The sequence below is a fragment of the Magallana gigas genome, chromosome 2 (assembly GCF_963853765.1).
Source record: "Magallana gigas chromosome 2, xbMagGiga1.1, whole genome shotgun sequence".
NCBI lineage: Eukaryota > Metazoa > Mollusca > Bivalvia > Ostreida > Ostreidae > Magallana > Magallana gigas.
The window spans coordinates 21,479,800-21,497,863 of NC_088854.1; the positions used below are offsets into that span (position 1 = coordinate 21,479,800).

The 18,064-nt window shown below is 34.7% G+C and overlaps 1 protein-coding gene across 3 annotated transcripts in view; it reads right to left on the reverse strand.

Annotated features, from left to right (window-relative positions):
- Positions 1-14,672, reverse strand: part of LOC105346008 (cell adhesion molecule Dscam1) — a 32,311-nt gene extending 17,639 nt beyond the window's left edge. For all 3 annotated transcript variants that reach the window (XM_034446516.2, XM_034446517.2, XM_034446514.2), the window contains exons 1-7: positions 14,104-14,672; positions 4,033-4,362; positions 2,610-2,768; positions 2,335-2,481; positions 1,896-2,183; positions 1,469-1,738; positions 670-966 (exon numbers count right to left, since the gene is read on the reverse strand). In XM_034446516.2, coding sequence (XP_034302407.2) covers positions 670-966; positions 1,469-1,738; positions 1,896-2,183; positions 2,335-2,481; positions 2,610-2,768; positions 4,033-4,362; positions 14,104-14,161 — 1,549 coding nt within the window. In that variant the 5' untranslated portion in view covers positions 14,162-14,672. The remainder of the gene's footprint in view (positions 1-669; positions 967-1,468; positions 1,739-1,895; positions 2,184-2,334; positions 2,482-2,609; positions 2,769-4,032; positions 4,363-14,103) is intronic.
- Between the last annotated feature and the right edge of the window lie 3,392 nt (positions 14,673-18,064).

Sequence of the window (18,064 nt, forward strand, 5' to 3'; positions counted from 1 at the left end):
TTGCGGAGAGTGTAACGTTATATATCTACATTTTTTCCCTACATGTCAACATGTCAAATATCTTCCATTTTATAAAAAAAAAAAATTCTCTAACTTAATTATTCTTCAATTTTTTCTTCTAAATTAATGATAGCCTAGGCCTAACTGAACCATTTAGTCACTTTCACCAAAACTAAAATACACCCAAACTTCTTTTCTTTAGAAAAGAAGAGTTATTCCTAATTTACAGCAATATTTTATTTATCTTGAGCAATTTTTTGTGAACAAAGTAATAATATATTTATGTTCGCTTTTTTTTTTTAAATATACAAGTTTTATATTTTATACGAAACTCTTTTTAACATGAAAACCATGCAAATGATAAAAACTTCAGATCATACCACAGCCATGTTCCTTTCATTAAGCGTTATATATACACGTACACTGAATTAACTAATGAATTGGCACACTTACAAGTTCTTTATAACTGTCCTCAACAAAAAAAATTACGACCTTTGTGCGATGCCTTAGTGGGATTTAACATTTTTAGTTTAATCTTTAAAAAAAATACAAGCACTGCTGATTTTAGATTTTTTCAAATGATCCTTACGTATTTAAAAAAAATAATAGATTACAATATCAAGTTCAGCTAAACCGTGTCATTGTTTTACTAAGATTATATTTACATACCATAAACAAACATTTGGCCCACGTGATGTATTTCCCCGACCTCGTTAGACGAGATGCATTGGTACTCGCCGCCATAATGGAGATGAACGTTAGAAATATTAACGTAACTAACAACGTCACCGGCAGGATTCAGGAAGCTCCCGATTTTGATGTCTGAATTTTCGGTGAGAATTTCACCGTCGAGTTTCCATCGGATATCCGGAGTCGGATTTCCGGTTGCAATACAACGGATTGATGTCTTTTGGCCAGTCTGGGCATACTGATTAATAAACGTGTCCACAAAAGTGGGATGGGCGGCTACAAAAGTGATCGCCATTGTCAATGAATAATCCCCAAACGTATACCGGTGTATATGGAGATACATCTTATCTATTCTTGTTCATATCTACTAGTATATAATGTTTACCTATAAATATCCTTTCATTAATTATTTTATGTATGTAACTGGTTTCAAAAACATGAACTTGTCAAAAACTGAAGAATCACTTTTAATGATAATTACTTTTAATAATAATAATAACTGAACAAAATAATTGTCCTTTGAAAATTAATGTGTCTATTTTTTTCAGTAAGCAAAAACTATAGAATCAGAGTCACAAAGTTCTTAGTAGTGAACATTATAATCATTATATTACATGTAGCAACCTAAACTTTTATGAAATCAAACAAAGCACCCTGAGAGCAACCCAACGTCATCTGGCAGACATCAGTCAACTATGAATATACTTCGTTTGCATGATTATGAATACTGTACATATATGTATAGAAAATTACAATAATAAACAGATGGTACATGTACCTCCTAGAAGCAGCTGGGCTGTTCCTTGACTGCTGGTCTCTTCATTCTTGACAACACATTGGTACATTCCTTGATCTTTCTTGTTCACGGCATGAATAGTCAGCACCGATTGGTCCGTTATTCTAACTTTTTGATTAGGTGAAATTTTGAATCCATCTTTCATCCAGAAAACTGATTTGATTGGATGACCTAAAACCGTACAGTTGAAAATCGCCGATTGGTTTGAGTCGACTTTTTGTTGCTGTGGGTCAATAGTTGCGGAAAGGGGATCTGCAAAAGTAAGTAATATTCACAGGCATAAAAGCAGGATCCATCTTAAATTTCATGTATTTAATGATTCATTGATGTCTCATGGGACATCTCAGCATACTTGCATTTGATATACCAAACAAGGCATTGAATTGATCTATGAATGTAATTAACTTACATTGCACGGTCAGTTGCGTTGTTCCGGTCGCTGAACCATGACTATTGGACGCATTGCACATATAAACACCACTGTCTGTAACTTTGGCGTCAACAATCACGAGATTTCCAGCTTTCTGAATCCTGCTTACACTGTCAATCACAAGCTCCTTGTTGCTGAAGCTCCACCGGTATTTGGGGAGAGGGTTGCTGCTTGCAACACATGGCAATTCTACCTTCTCTCCCTCGTTCACAGTCAGTTGTGTCATTATGTCGTCGATCTTTGGGGGTGTCCAACTAGCCGGTGGGTCTGCAGAAACGACAAAAAATGAAAAACACACTAAACAGAAAAAGGTACAGTAGTTAAACGCCCTGGAACGTACGCAAAAAGCGAACCCTCTAGTGAAACAGTCAATGCTTCACAAAGTATATATTTCATTTTTAAATATAAAAAGACATACCATGCACGTGTAAATAAGCGGCCTTGCTAGGCTTTTCGTCCCCCGTGAGGATGTTTCGCGCCACACAGGTGTACATTGAATACTTGTCCTCATCCCGAATGTCTCTGATGTGGAGTTCACCGTCAGACAAAACGCTTATCCGGTCCCCTGTCAAATGACGTAATCGGTAACCAATGAAAGAAACAGTTTTCATGAGATTTTTTATGTTTTATTCATTAAGATAAGAATCGAAAGATGAAAGGGGTTTCACTAAATTCATGTGAACCCATGCGCACCTGCTTGGATAGGCTTCGTTCCCTTTGACCAGCCGACCACGTGGATGTAATCCTTCACATAGTATGGGTTCATGATACACTTGAAGACGGCGGTGCTGCCCCGTACTGACCAGACATCACTCAACTGTAAGTCATACGTCACGTAATCCTCAACACGAACTGAAACATCAATATTAAGAGGTTCCGTAAACAGGTGGAGTGACACGTGTTCGCAAGGAAATTGTGAGTACACTTTGTCAAACTGGTTCATGTGCTCGTGAATGCAATCATTTAGCTTTTTTTTATTTCTTTCAAAATTCAAACAAATTGTATATTAACCAAGGTCTATCAATATCAAACTTTAAATGAATGTGGATGAAAAATAAAGAATTAATGTTATCCAACGTTAGAAGGTCACTGATGGTCAGAATGATTAAATGTTTACGAAAAAGACATTAAAAGTCTAGGAAGGCTTAAAAATGTGGGTGCGTATAAAATAAAGTAGTATGGAACATTTCGCACAATCCTATTAAGGATTTTTTAGGGGAAAAGTCTAAAGGAAATGAAAATCCTTAAGCTTTTTTATCAAAGTATTACGGGTTCCAAAGTCTTGGATCATTAGTGCTACAAGCAAACTATTAACTTAAATAGAGGGGTTTTTATGTTGCATAATTATCCATCTTTATGTGTACTTTACAGGATTTTTGAAACAGCGCTAGTCGTTTCCAATCAAAAATTTGTTAATACATAACATTTCAACCATTTTGTTGGAAATGTAGGCGATTTAAGAGCGTAAAAATTTAAGCATCGAAGAACAGAGTGAAGACTTTTTTCACCAGAGTAGTTGTAATCTGTAAATTCCATTAAGATCCGCGATCAGTATTAAGAAGTGAGAAACGCAATAAAATTGAGCGATTAAGAGGCTCTCTGCTACAAGAAAGCCAGTGTAATTCATCAAACCCAGCTCGATCATCTAATGATAGGCACGGGTAATCGGCAGTTACTATCGCGGATTATTGTTACTTAAAAACTTAAAAATGTACGTCACTAATGGCGCGATGAAATAAAAGATGTTATTTTCACATGAATTAGTGCTTTTTTAATTCGAACGCAATAAATGGATATCTCTTCTCCAAAGCTGATAGTGCTGCATCGTCAAATAGTTATAGAACGGAAGTCGCTGGAATATTCAGATTCGTTTGAATTATTCATTTTACTTCTAATGGGGAACATGACATGTTTCTAAAAGGTAATACTATTTTCATGTTTTCGAAAGGCCATGCGTGTTTTCAATATATTTTGCAAGTACAAAATGCTGTAGTTTATTGTGATAGCATATAAAATGGGGGAAACACACCAGTATTATTTAAAAAGTCTAGGCCAAAACTCCAAAGAATATAAACCTATTTTGTAAAAATTTATTTATAGATGAAGTTCTACACACCAGCTTTAACGCGCATGCTCCTGCTTGATATCCTGCCGCCGCTGTTTGATGCAATGCATCTGTAAGAGGCTGCATGTACTTTGCTTTGGAAATCACTCCGCTTAAAGGGATAAAAGTGCAATGTGTTGTTGGGTAGAACCTTGAGGATTTGGGATACATCTTCTACGGGGGTATCATCGTCTTTTACCCAGTCCAAAGTCGGAGCGGGCTGACCGTGAGCTGTACATTGGACGGAGGCGCCTTTGGTGTTGGCGAAGTCTAGAGAGGAGGGAGGTTCCGTTAAAAATATAGGTCCCCCGATTATGTCAAACGGCGATTCCGTAGTTTTAGCTGAAAATACAGTCATAGACATAACTACATATAACCAACATGAGACGGGTTGTCATATAGTATATTATAGTACATTCTACACGTCTCAAACAATACAGTATTGTACTTATTATTCAAACATTTATATTTATATTGCCTATTTAAATATGTAATCAATATTTCTACAAATCGAGAATAGTAAAACAGCATTTCTGAGATTAAAGTGCATAAAAATTGCATAGATATATATGTGTTTTCTAGCAGATAAGTAATGGCTTTCATATAACGATTGTGGTAACGAGACATAGTAGGTCAGCAGGACTTGCACCATTATTTTTTTATAGTATTTTTGCCATGCTCTGCATTGCGTGAAGTCCCACAATAGCATAATTAAAAATTTTGTGTTTTTAAGGAAGCCCTACTTTTGGCCTGTCGGCGTAATAACGCATCTTTAAGATGACGGCGCGCGCTGAAAACCGCCCTAATGTCACAAGACAGCGATTCATCTCATGCGTCACTTCCGTAGTCAACACAACGACGATCCTGATGCTACGGAAATTTGAGATTTTGAGATTGCTGTGGAAGAGAGAATATTTTTCTAGAGGCATCGCGAACTTGATTGATCGCTATATAAGCAATCATTTACATCGGTCAACAAAGAAGCTAGCTTAGGCAATCACTCATCTAACGAAACCGCGGAATCCGCAATAATAAACGCTGGCGTTATGAATCATATTCAGTATAGATTACATAACAAACCTTGACCCGAAATCGGTACTGTGACGAGCACCCATCATTTGAACCCAGAGTCATTCATTTCGTAGCGGTGGCGTGTACACCGTTCATTTGTCACCGATCGTCAACAATTTAGGCGCGATTCTTGTCACATCAGTCGTTTACGGACTTCCGGTAGTCTCTTCCTTTAATGGCAAAAAGTAATCCTAGGGCCGGTTATTGTTATCTCTCGTATTTTAATTTTTAAGTGCATTTAAGTTGAACAACAAACAGTACTTTACATGTACTGTGAAAGTTATATATTGGTCTTCATCACGTGAATGTACGACATTTCTTGGAAAAACTCCACTTAAAAGTCATCTTGTGACACAAGATAACGAGGAGTCTGAATAAAAATCCTTCTGGAAATAGCGCAATAAATCGTTAGGTGCATCAAATTTAGTGTGCAATGAAATGATGTATATCACTTCCCTCTCCTTTATCACATTGAAATCGTGATTATTTTTTTTATGTGTTTACTCAATGTTATTAATTATGTTTGATCAAGCTCTTGTTTTCATGGATTAATCATTTTTCTTGACATTTTGCCATGGGCAAAAAAATATATAAATTGAAACAGCAAACTGAAAATGATATCTGTAGCACGAATATTGAATCTTCAAATTATTTATTGCACTGGTTGATTACACTAAAAAAAAATATAACGCATGTAGTATTTGAGAGAGAGAGAGAGAGAGAGAGAGAGAGAGAGAGAGAGAGAGAGAGAGAGAGAGAGAGACTAACTGCACTTTAATTGCTGTTTTAGAGGAAATCAATTTTCGGGAAAAACAAAATTGATTAATTAATGGTTGTTGGCTGGAAGTTTGTATTTCTTCTTTGTATATGAAATAGTCTGGTTTTGTTTCAAACTCAAATATTTGGGCGGCCAAGAGTTCTCAAACTTCCTGAAACCAGCGGTTTAATGGCATTCAATATCAAAGAGTGCACATTTATCATATTCAGATGAACAATTTTCGATAAAGCACGCTGAGTTGACACCCAACACTTCCGATCTCCGCCGAGGTGAAAGCAACAGACCGCAATCAAATTCAGATTTTTCATTAAACAAATGCTGCAACACAATACGTGGGTTTTTTTCTTTTACATGCCTTGTCTGTAGATTTCTATTAGGTCTTTTGTTTAGCATGCATTTGGAAGCATGAAATTCTATTCTGTGTTTCCGTATAATGCGCCGATTTTTATCTTTTGATTAAATCGAACGAGTTTACAGATAGTTGGAACTAGAGCGCCAACCATCGCCAGTATACCAGTTCCCAAAACTACAAAACATGACATTATAAATAAAGATCTGTTTTTACATTTAGAGATTTTTTTGACGTACTTTATTAATGAAATGCTTGTCCGTATGAATTTGATGCTTCCTATAACAACATTGAAAACTGTATGGAAATTGACAAACGAGTTTTTGTTTTGGGATGAAATTGTTTCGAACATTTCCTGTAATTTAGACGAACAAACTACCAATTCATTTGTATTAAATATAATTGATTTATGATTTATTTATTTTTTGGCAGATTGGTGGTTTGTTTTGAATTCTGTAGAAATCACCAAGGAAGGTTTCGAACTAAAGCAATGAAAAAGTGCTTGTGTCCAGCATAAAAGTGTTTTATCTTTATAAATGCGGATAACCGATCCTATTCTTGTATAAACGATATTAACAATAAAATATGTTCAAACCAATGTGGATCTAATATTTTTTAATACGGCTGGACGGTCATGGCCATTTTTAGACCATATCAGTCTCCTTGGCAGAAGAGCTTTGTATGACGAGGTATGAAAATATTCAAATCTAAAATTTTAGGATACTAAACTACTCTCTACTAAATAAAAGTTGATAGTTTAAGAAATCATGTCTAAAATTTTAAGGTAGGTCTGATGGTTAATTTTTTTACCACCCAGCCTGCTTAAATGAAAAACGACGAAATGAACGTGTTCGAATTAAGACCACGTAAAGACATGCTTCAGCATAAAAAGAATTTTGGTTAAGCAAAAAAGATACACTGCAGGTGCACGGCTATGTCGTGGACACAACACATCAGAGTAGTTAATCCAATTACTTTTATTATTGACACTATAAATAAGTTAATGGGTTTGTATGAAGTGTGCCTCGAGCTCATCACGAAAATTACCTCTACGGCCCGCAATTAATTCCATGCTGAAATATCGACTATTTAATGACGTAATTTTGAGGGACGACCAGATCTCCGACGGAGTTTCTGTGTTACACGGCTCCAGGACCGGCGACCAAATGTAGTTTTGTTGTAGTCCTCTGTCGGGTATTTTATCAACGGTTAAACCCGGATTTTTGGTGAATAAACAAACCAAAAAGTGCACGAAACTATGATTTTATATTGGTAACAACTGGAAAAGTCGGAAATCTGTTGTTATTTTCTTATGATTTCAGTTGGGGGCCTTTATTCAACTAAACTCATAAAAATTTTGCGTAATCAATTTAGAAATGACAACAAAAAAATCTATCATAATTGGAAAACCTATTAGTTTTGTATCTTTTTTTCAATATTTTGAACTGTTCGATTAGCTAGAAAACAGCCATTTTGTCTGCCCCCCTGGGCCATTTATACAATCTAAGAAAAACAACATGCAGGTTCAAGTGTTATTTCTGCGCCATTGTATTTCTACAATGGAACCAATGATTTTCTTTCACTTTGTACGTTTAGAAATACAAATCGAGCATTGATGGCACTACCACAAAATTGACATTACAAATTTATTAAAAGTAAAAAGCCAGAACAACATGCGTATTGACCGCTGATGTTGAGTCATGGTCCCAGGGGATACATAATATCGTTTTTAAACGGATTGTCAGTGATAATGATACTACCAGATGCCCATGTGTGGGGTGCATAGATATTGGTTCTATCAGCCTGCCATGCAAAATTCAACGTTTATCAATTTAATCTAGGGGTCGGTTTACTTTCCTTATAAGTTGCACATTTATAGCGTAACGGTGATTTTTTGGTTTTATTGAATTCCGAACGTTTGGCCTAAAGCTACCGTTCATCTCTCGCAACTTTCATTCAGAGTATGACTTTCATCCTTTGATCAAGTCGAATCGAAATAAGTCTTTTTAACGGGCTGTCTTTTAATTAGTCTTTGATTTGCTATTTCTTAGTCCCTGGGACCTCCTTTCACTACATTACATATATTTTGCATTTTAGTTAAAAGCAAAGTAACGAATGTTCTGGAATTGAAAGTAAAGGATACCGGTTTATTAAAATACCTGTATATGCGTGTAGTTCATTTTGGAACTTAGTAGTCATTCTATAATAATTAAGGAACTCTTAAAAAATATGTACTCACATTTGTTGATATCATTCTTACAAAAATGTTGATTATTAACACAATATAGGTAATCTCTCTCTCTCTCTCTCTCTCTCTCTCTCTCTCTCTCTCTCTCTCTCTCTCTCTCTCTCTGTGTGTGTTATGTAATGATTATTTTTTTCTAATCCTTAATTCTTAATCCGATTGATAATATTACAGACACCTGATTAATAGGATTTCAGCACCCCAAAATCAAATAACTTCTAGACAGGCCCGATGGTTTAGACTCCTTTGGGTATCTTCAATCTTGTAGATAAATTGGATAATGACTTGAATAATTAAATTTTATGTGTTCTTATACCAAATGAATTCTGATTAGCCATAGCTTTTTAGGTAATACTGTTAATGATTAATATAGCTCCGATATAAGAAATAAAGAGATTGTTTATGTACTACAACAAAGCCTAACTTCAAGGTCACAAGGTGTCGTTACATAATTACACCCGTAGAGGGCCATCTATAGTAGTGCTCGGTTATAGCGAAGCGCCACAGTGCGCTCTGATTACGATGCGATAGATCTGGGTAAAAAAAATTGTTTAATGTACAGTTTATCTTATGAAGTAAATTGCATTTTTGATTTCATTTTTTTTTCGGTACACAAATTGTTAAATAAATAGAAATATAATCAATAACAAAAATTAAACAAAGAACAAAAATGAATCACTTGAAAACGTATGGTTTTTTTTTTCATTTATCTTTATTAAATATTGGTGATTTATTTTATAAAAAAATAGCAATAATTTCAATTAAAAAAATTCGGGGAATGCTGTTTACAATAAAAATAACAGTTAGTAAATATTTTGTAAAAGTAATTGTTTAATATAAGTTAAGATTCTTATTTTCCGTTGTGCGCCCTGTATTCATATGTCATGGTGACTCTTCGGATTGAGCCTCACAGTAGCATGCATTAATCTTTAATTATCTTATAAGTATTATTATTCTTCTTAACTGATTTAAAACTAAAACTTTAGACGAATGTTAACTGTACAATTTATTAGTTTACAAAGAAGCCCTATTTGAATCAAGGGGCGAAATGACTGATCATTTTGTCAATTTGATTTTTGCCCCCACTTTGATGGTGATAGTTGTTTAAATTTAATCCTTTCATTATGATTATGTGAGAGATATTTCAAAGGATCTATAAAAAAGACAAAGAGACTTCTATAATTGTTAGAGGTCTCCTTGGAGTCGCAGAGCAACTGCAAACAAATTATAAATATACATACTTTCTCCATTAACTAGGTGTTTTAAATTATTTCACAAAAATTAGCAATGTGATGTCAGAAGATGACTGGCCTCAAAGTCGATGCCATTAAAATTCACTTTGAAGTTAACATTTCAGATTCAGTCGTCCTTTTTCTAAAGCCATACTCTATTTGACATGTTACTTTTTGTGGTTCAACATAACCCAAATTACTTAAATCGATTAACTATTTCATTCAATTTTATCATTAAAGTTCTAAAAAGAAATTATTGCATTTTCCATCAGTATCACCGCAATTTATTATTAACACAATTTGGCGTTGCCAACCATTCTAAAAGTTATTTTCGTTTAGTTCATTTTTTTTTTATCTAAATACTGGGAATCATAATTAAAATTTAACGGATATCAAAATTAATAAATTTCAAAAAGCTATGTTAACCTTCTGTATTTCAAAATTTTAGCATAGTTATTTCAAATAAACTTAGTTTACAAAATCTAAAACTCTTATGTTTGGGCTCCTCTCAATGAAAAAAAAAACACAACATAACAAGCCACAAGTTTAAAATACATGTAAAATCACATTTATAAGTTCACCTTTCAAAGAAACAATGCACGCTGATATTTATTAATTTGTTACAGTGATTTTTTTTAACTTCATACAAAGGCATATGGTAACATTACTACTATTCAATAGAACTCATTGATAGATTGACATTAATTAGAAGAGAGCTTCCATTAATTATTTGAGAATGGATTAGGGGAAGAAATTGAAATTTTCTAAGCGCTGTGTTCAAGCTTTCCTTCTTTAAAAGTTCAATCTGAGATGCAATGCACGCGCAGTCATGCAATATCAGCACGCGCCGCCGGCTATGATGGCGATGTTAATGGAATAGAATTTCGTCTCTCGGGTAAACCCTGAATTGTCGCAATCCAAGAGTCGCTGTGCTTAACGTTGCAAAAAGAAACATTTTATTGCGTTTGAATCTTCCGAGAACCATTTATCTGACGACGACTTTTACCATCTTTTAACAAAGAATGTCCATTCCATAAGTAACACCTTGGTGTCCAATGAATCCTTACGTGTTCTTTGCATACAAGTACTTTTATAGTAAAAAAGGCACGATTTACTAATGTTTGAGTTAATTCTTTATTTTCGTTCTGAGATTCCATGTATCGACCAAACGAACGAACCATTGTTCTATTCCTTAATGTTATTGAAGATGAAAAAATTGTATATTGACAGAATACCCGACTCATTAAAAGCACTTTCCTAGAAGGAAAATTATGAGCCACATCTTTGTCAATTTCGGAAGCAGGTATTTTCTTTGCACAGGAAACGGGGCTCTTCAGCAGGAGGAAACACCAAAGGATGAAGTTGACATTGTACCGCATTACCGCACGTGGCCAAACTTTAACTCTGCTTAATCTGAGCCAATCAATGCCGTTAACGTTCTCCTGTAAATTTACTTATGCAAATAAAATGTCCAAATCAATGGAACATTTCTATGGGTGTTATGAGGCTTTAAACGGTGTTATATTACTCTGAAGAAAAGGCTTCCGCATCGATTGTAAAGAAGTTTCAAACTCTTTCAAGTAAAGATTCATTTTGTATCGTAAGAAATCGATAGGAAAAGAAAGATGAGAAATTAAGGCATAGAAATTTAATTTTGTCTTGAATTCACTTACTGTTGCGGATAACTTTAATGTTGCATGAGAGAGAAGGAGGGGGAAGGGTGCTTCAATAATGTATAGCTCTCCAGAATTCCACCCACTTGCATTTGATCTTTTATCATTTTATTTTAACGGTACTGAAATATTGCGCTAAAAACACAAACAGACAAGCAAGCCTTTGTATTTAACTTTAATCGACCACTGGTGCACATTCATAATATACACGGTCAATGTTTATAAGAAAAAAAAAAGATATTTATAGATTTTAGATTAATAGGTGCAGTAGTTCATCGTCATTAAATTATCCTTTTTTGTGTTGTCACCACCTAAAACTATTTTCTGTTAATCATTATACCGAGATTTGATTTTATAAACCACTCAAAATAAAAGGTACATCTTCTGTGCATCTGATATTTATAAACACTGAACTCAATCATGAATTTCATTAATAAAACAGAAAAAATAAAGATCCTTATGAAATGATCAATACTGGATGAATACATTGCATAATACAATCCATGATATTTATGTTCACCTGCAACCTGCAATTTGCAATAACAAATTACAATGCAGTTTATCAAACCGCCTAACCGGATTTATGCATGATTTATAGGATGATACTAAATCGCAGTTGGAAAAAAGGTGTATTCGATCGGGTTCTTTACCATATGGGCGACAGGTGGCATGTCGAACCCGAGTCCAATAGGGTTATTATCACTTGAGTGTCTAAACTTTACAACGTCTTCCTAATCAATACAAAGTATGTTTAATTAGTCTGATCAAAATGTAAATAACTGTAAATAATGCCAAATTATTTATCGATAGACATGAACATTACAATGAAAGTGCGAAGGTTAAACTGACTGTGAGAGCAAGAAACTGAGATAGTTAATATGGTTCGACGAAGAAATGAATGGCTATGTTTATACGGAAAGGTTCCTTTATTTGACAGAATCTAATCTTATCCCAAGAAAATGTTTAAAGTAGATGTCAAATAGATATAACAATCACATGCAAACATGAACCGGCGTTATACTTGACTATATTTCGCCAAAGGTTCTTGTTCAGAAATTTCATTAAATATTTTTTAAAACCTTGATAATGAAATTCAGAATCGTTTGGTTCTATTGTCAGTAAAGAGGGCTACAGATGATACAGCGGTTTTTAAATATTTTGTTGATGAAAAGTCTCTTTGTGTACCGTAATGATTATCGCATTCAAATCCTAATTGTATTATGGTTATTGAGAGGCATTTGATTCGAAGTGTTAATAAGGTTTATTAGTTTTCCGTTCAATCTTGCATGATATTAGTGTGTTTTTTAGTCCAGATTAGAACATTAACTTTAGAAGCACCTTAACGCAACAAAGACAGTTTAATTTTTTGTGTCCTCAAATATCCATCTCAAGTGAACACAAACATTTGATCTTTGTGTGATCAACTGTGCACATTATTAGAGCAAAGTGTATGAAACCTCTGCCGTCGAATTTTATTTTATAGCTGGTACCACTTAGTTAAACTAAATTCAGAAGTCACATAAGTTTCGACCACGGCTTTTTTCCAAATTGCTATTGTTATATCGCCCTATCAAAAGAAACATGAAAGAAAAATTAGACATACAGTACTGTCCGTTTAATTAGCGCACTTTTCTACCGGTACTAAAGGATAGAACATGCTTAGTTTAAAATTTCCATTGCATGATGCTAGATAGTTTAATTTATACAGTACATTAAAAAAAAACCCAGCAAAATGGAATGCTAGCGAAACTCCTGCATAAACCCCCATTCATGAATTTCCTTACAAGGGTCTGGTATATATAATCTCGAATGCTTTTTTATTCTATCAGATGCAAATTGATAATAAATTGCGCACTTCAACGCCGTGCTATTGATAATGGCCTTCATTGAAAATGGCAGTCATTAAAGCAAAAATAGAGAGTCCTGCAAATCTTTCTATTTATCTAGTTCGTAACTCGCCTATAAATCGTACAGGTAGGGGACTTGTTCCTCCCTAGAGATTAAAATCTTTTCAAATTTTAGGTATTTACCTCAAATTACGACAATTTTAACGTCTCGTCCTTGCGATGAACCGTTTATAAACAATCAAAGGTATTCAAATTCTTCTTCATAATCAGCGTTAGAACTGAGGCTGTGGCTCTGCAGTACACCGGGTTCATTATTCTTTAACTAAGGAACGGTTAACAAAAGCCCGTGTTTGCTGTACTTCTAAACATGCCCGACTATAGCCCAGAGACAGGGAAATGTGTTGCATTATTTAACATCTCCATGAGCAGAATATTAATGAAAACAATACTAGTCCCCAGATGAAAGCTCTGTGGTGATAATGATCAGATGCACCAAAAGGGTTCTTATTGCTCGTAATTATTCGACGAAATATATAGAATTTATCGTACGATGTACGAGGCGAAAATGGATTGACAGTACTTTCGTCGGATTAGGCAAATATAGTGTAATTGTACTGTCACAGATGCTGATGCTGAAGCCAGTGACAATGAAGGAAATGGATTGGATACGGTTAAACTAAGATAGAGTAAATGTAACTTTATACTTATCAGAGAAAAGATTTCAATTCTGGGTGAAAACGTGTTGCCATCTGATTTTTCTCGATGACAATGCGACATGATTGCTCACGGTAATGGATACATCTGTACATTTCATCTCTCTGAAGTTTAACCCGCGGTAATTGCAGCAGCAGATCTTTAATAATTAATTATAAAAACACATTTACTTACCTTTTAAAGAACCAAATAAAAAAGCCAGCACTAAAACAGGTCGGAGCAGCCTTAACATCGTGCAGAATCCACCGCCTCCGATCTTTCACATGGTTAAAGTGACAGAACGTGGTCCACTATAGCTCTGGGACCCCAGTCCAGATTCCAAAGCATCCTAGGCTCACTGTCCTCAGTCAAAGCTGACTCCTGTCGCACCGTGCGCTCATTCAATAAAGATTATTTCTTACACAGGTAATTCGTCTTGGCAATATCGGAGATCAATGCAAAAAGAAATAACCACGCAATGTACCTTTTGACCAGAGAGTCCTGTTGTATTTAGCGCTTGTTGTAAATAGTATAGGATCTATCTCACTTTATGTTGGCACACATTAAAAAAAAGATTTCACAGCAAAGTTTTTCCCCTGCTAGTCCGACCTGAACTGTTCGTCTCCATTGCTATCCATGCTTACTCAGGTGACGCATCATAACCGTCCCTGAAATCCGAACAGAGCCGCTTCTACCATACCGCGTGTACAGGCAGTAGAAATCAATAGGCCCGTTACAACCCTTTTTTTTTAACGGAAGACCGGCCCAGTCCAATTGTGGAGCTGATGTCGGGCGGTGCTATCGTCCAAGACCCTTTTACAGACCGACTGTCAAATTATGGCATAATTCTAAATGTTAATAACCCTGGGTATTGTAAAAGGTCTTTATTATTATTATTTGGGGCGTTCACAAAGCTTATGTATGCAAGACTCTGCTGGAAGTATTTATTGCTAGTTAAGGTCTTTAAAAGAAGAGAAAACTGATCGGCCCAAAATTCGTAATCAAATAATGAAAGACGACGCGCGCGTGCCACATTATACAGGCATATGTTAAAATTAATTGAAATTGATATGTATTTAAAAATATGAATTCAGTCTAATTTACACGAAATTGCCAAACTTTCATTTGGGTTGTCATATTTCAAACGAATTTTTTTTATGAGTGTCTGCGTCTAAAAACCAACATTTTTGATTTTCAAGAATATTATAATAAAATATCGATTTTCATATTAAAATACAAAATTTCAATTAAAAAATCATAAAGGATCGTTTGGGGAATAGATTTTCAAACCCGTAAAACGATAGTGTTCATGCGTTAGATTGCATTAAGTAAAACTATCTAGTGAATTGCGATTCCTGTGTTCGCACCTATAACAGTACTCGGCGCTAATTACGTATAAAATATGCAGTGCAAATAGACAGAATTAACAGAAAACACAAGGTCAAGTGAAGGTTACCACGTAACTTTTTCTTTGTACGCGTGCAATACCACATTTTCTTGGCTCCTCAGTTCAATGCAATTGGGAATAAGGTAGATGTCATTCTTTTTATTTTAACATTTCATCAACCGTCTGGACCGACTTTGTTTTCAGCATAAGTATTTTATGGGAAACAGGAATAAGTGCATTTTTATAACAATTTTATAAGTATGAATATCAAGACAAATCAAGTTAGTAATTTCCTTATCTACTAAGATCTTTGCTTCGGATTAACACTAACTTAAAAAGTTCTTCATTAGCTTCAAATCATTACCAAGAATATAGCAGATATTAACCCTACTGGTATTTATCTGCACTGTTTACCAATCTGAAATTACTATCATTAGCAATGCATGCCTTGCTCATTGCTTTGTTGACTGAAAGCGAGCAGTTTGTTAACCTTAGCAAGCAATATTGCTGAAGTGTCTGAATAGCGGCCAGGACGTGTATGATGCAACATCTTTTGTAGTATTGGGGACCAACATCACTATACTGCACTTTGCCTTTTTTTTTTTGGTGACTTGTAGGATGAACATTTTATAAATAATGTTTGATTTCGAAAATATTTTTTGTACTTCTGTGCCAATATTACATATAGTAGTAACTTTTTTAAAACGATCAAAATACACAAATAATTGTGAAAGTGTGAAATGATTTTGTTCGGTGTCATCAACCCCTCCCCTTATTGTAAACCGTAAATGGCAATTTAAAGCCCTGCTCGGAAAAATGGGTTTAAATCTCTACTTTAGACTACTGTCTATTATCTATAACATTGTTATTGAATATTTATTATAAAAGGTTTTGTTGCAGCAATATTGGGGAATATTTGACCTAAAAATTATGAAATACCTGCCATGATATTTAATAATGACCAGGAAAGTTTAATCAAACAGTGCCTTATATTTCTCCCCTGAATTTGTTTATTTTCAAACACCTCCCATGAGCTTAAGTGGCGGCTTTTAATTTCATCAGCATTTTATAGCAAATATTCCTTTTAAATTAATTGTTTATAGATCTGAAATTGTCTTGACTATCAATAACTTACATTAAAAGTCGATAGAAGAGCATTATCGACAGGCTAGCCTGCATAACGTATTGTTGGGCGTAAAGTTGTTTTGGATTCTTGTATAAGCCTCATCATTGTGATGTAAATTATCAGGACATAAAGATTCTTTTGATAATATTTGATTATCTCTGTGTTAAAAGATTCTGTCGATATAACATCAGACCTAACAAAATAAACTTGATTTCTCTCACGGGGTCTAGAGGATATTAAAAGAGGAAATAAAAAATAATGAAGTATTAAGTTATGTCTCATAATATTAATGGACTTTATAATCGAAATGGACGGTTTTTTTCCAATTTCTGTTCACGTAATAACTCATGGGTTACTCTGGTGGTTCTTTGGAGGCCCCTTGAATGTGTAAATCAAGCTGGGGTATTTCATTGAATAGATAATTAATCATGTAAGACGGAGCCCTACCACATTGTAATTTACCAAATCCCCCATACTGATTTATGCAGGAGCAGTCGGAACAAACAATAAGGTGCTTATATATTTTGGACAGAGCAATAAAATAAGGCTTATCCATAGATTTGCCAAACGAATATATCGTATAATTGAAAAAACATATTCTTTAGGAAAAACTCATCTTCGCAAAATCGAGTATTATGTCTTCTCTCCATACACAATCTTTAGGGTGAGGAAACAACCAATAAGCCTTGATGTCTCGAAGGTGGGAAAGACCGTGCCTGTCCGTCTTTGAAAGTCTTGGTTTCGAGTTTGCTTATTACCTCTTTTGGTCTGATGAAAATACAGAGCCAAATTGGTGCAAAATATCTTATGGATATTTTGGACTAAAAGGTCTCTGTACAACCGAGAACCATGTAGTAGTTGTTACAATAATCGACCTGGCGTGTTGCACGTGTTTGCTGGGATCTACAAGGTCGCATCTGTTTTTTCTCCATGTCGCTCACTGACAATAGTGACACCGTTGTATTGAGTCTTACCAGTATCACGGGACCTTAAATCGGATACAAGAAAGTGCGCCTGGAAAGGTCCTGTTTTTACAATAGAGAATTCGCTCTGACACTTGACAGCACGCGTGTGGATGTAAGGCAACAACAGAGCTGGCGGTGACGCGCAGGTTTCTCTAGGATTTCCTTTGAGGTTCACCCTCTTCGACAATCATAAAAATGCACCTCCTTTGAAATTTAATAGCATAAAGATTGGGCCGACATGATAATGGTGATCGATTTGTGACCCAATATGGGGAAATAATTATTTTAATTCAATGTCACTGAAGCAATGTAATGAACGTGTATTTATAAGGCTTTATTTTTTTTTTTTAACTTATCGTTTGTAAAATAAACGTTTAAGAAATTTAATGCTCTACGGACTCTCCTTGCTTGACAAAGACTAAAGGGTATTTTCAGAATGATGTCAAATGCATTAAATGGAGAATTAAATTAACACCAAACTGGGAAAATCAACAGTCTGGGGCTTTATAACGTCCCTGCTTTCCTTTGTAATTTGTATTTAAAAATAATATTAATAAAGTGTAACGGCATGTTGAATTTTGGTGTTTGTCTGTTTGCTTTGCTTTGTTTGGGCCAACATAAGGTCACTCAAACTGTTTAAAGTAAATGTTCATTATTATTATTACCAACACCTTTAAT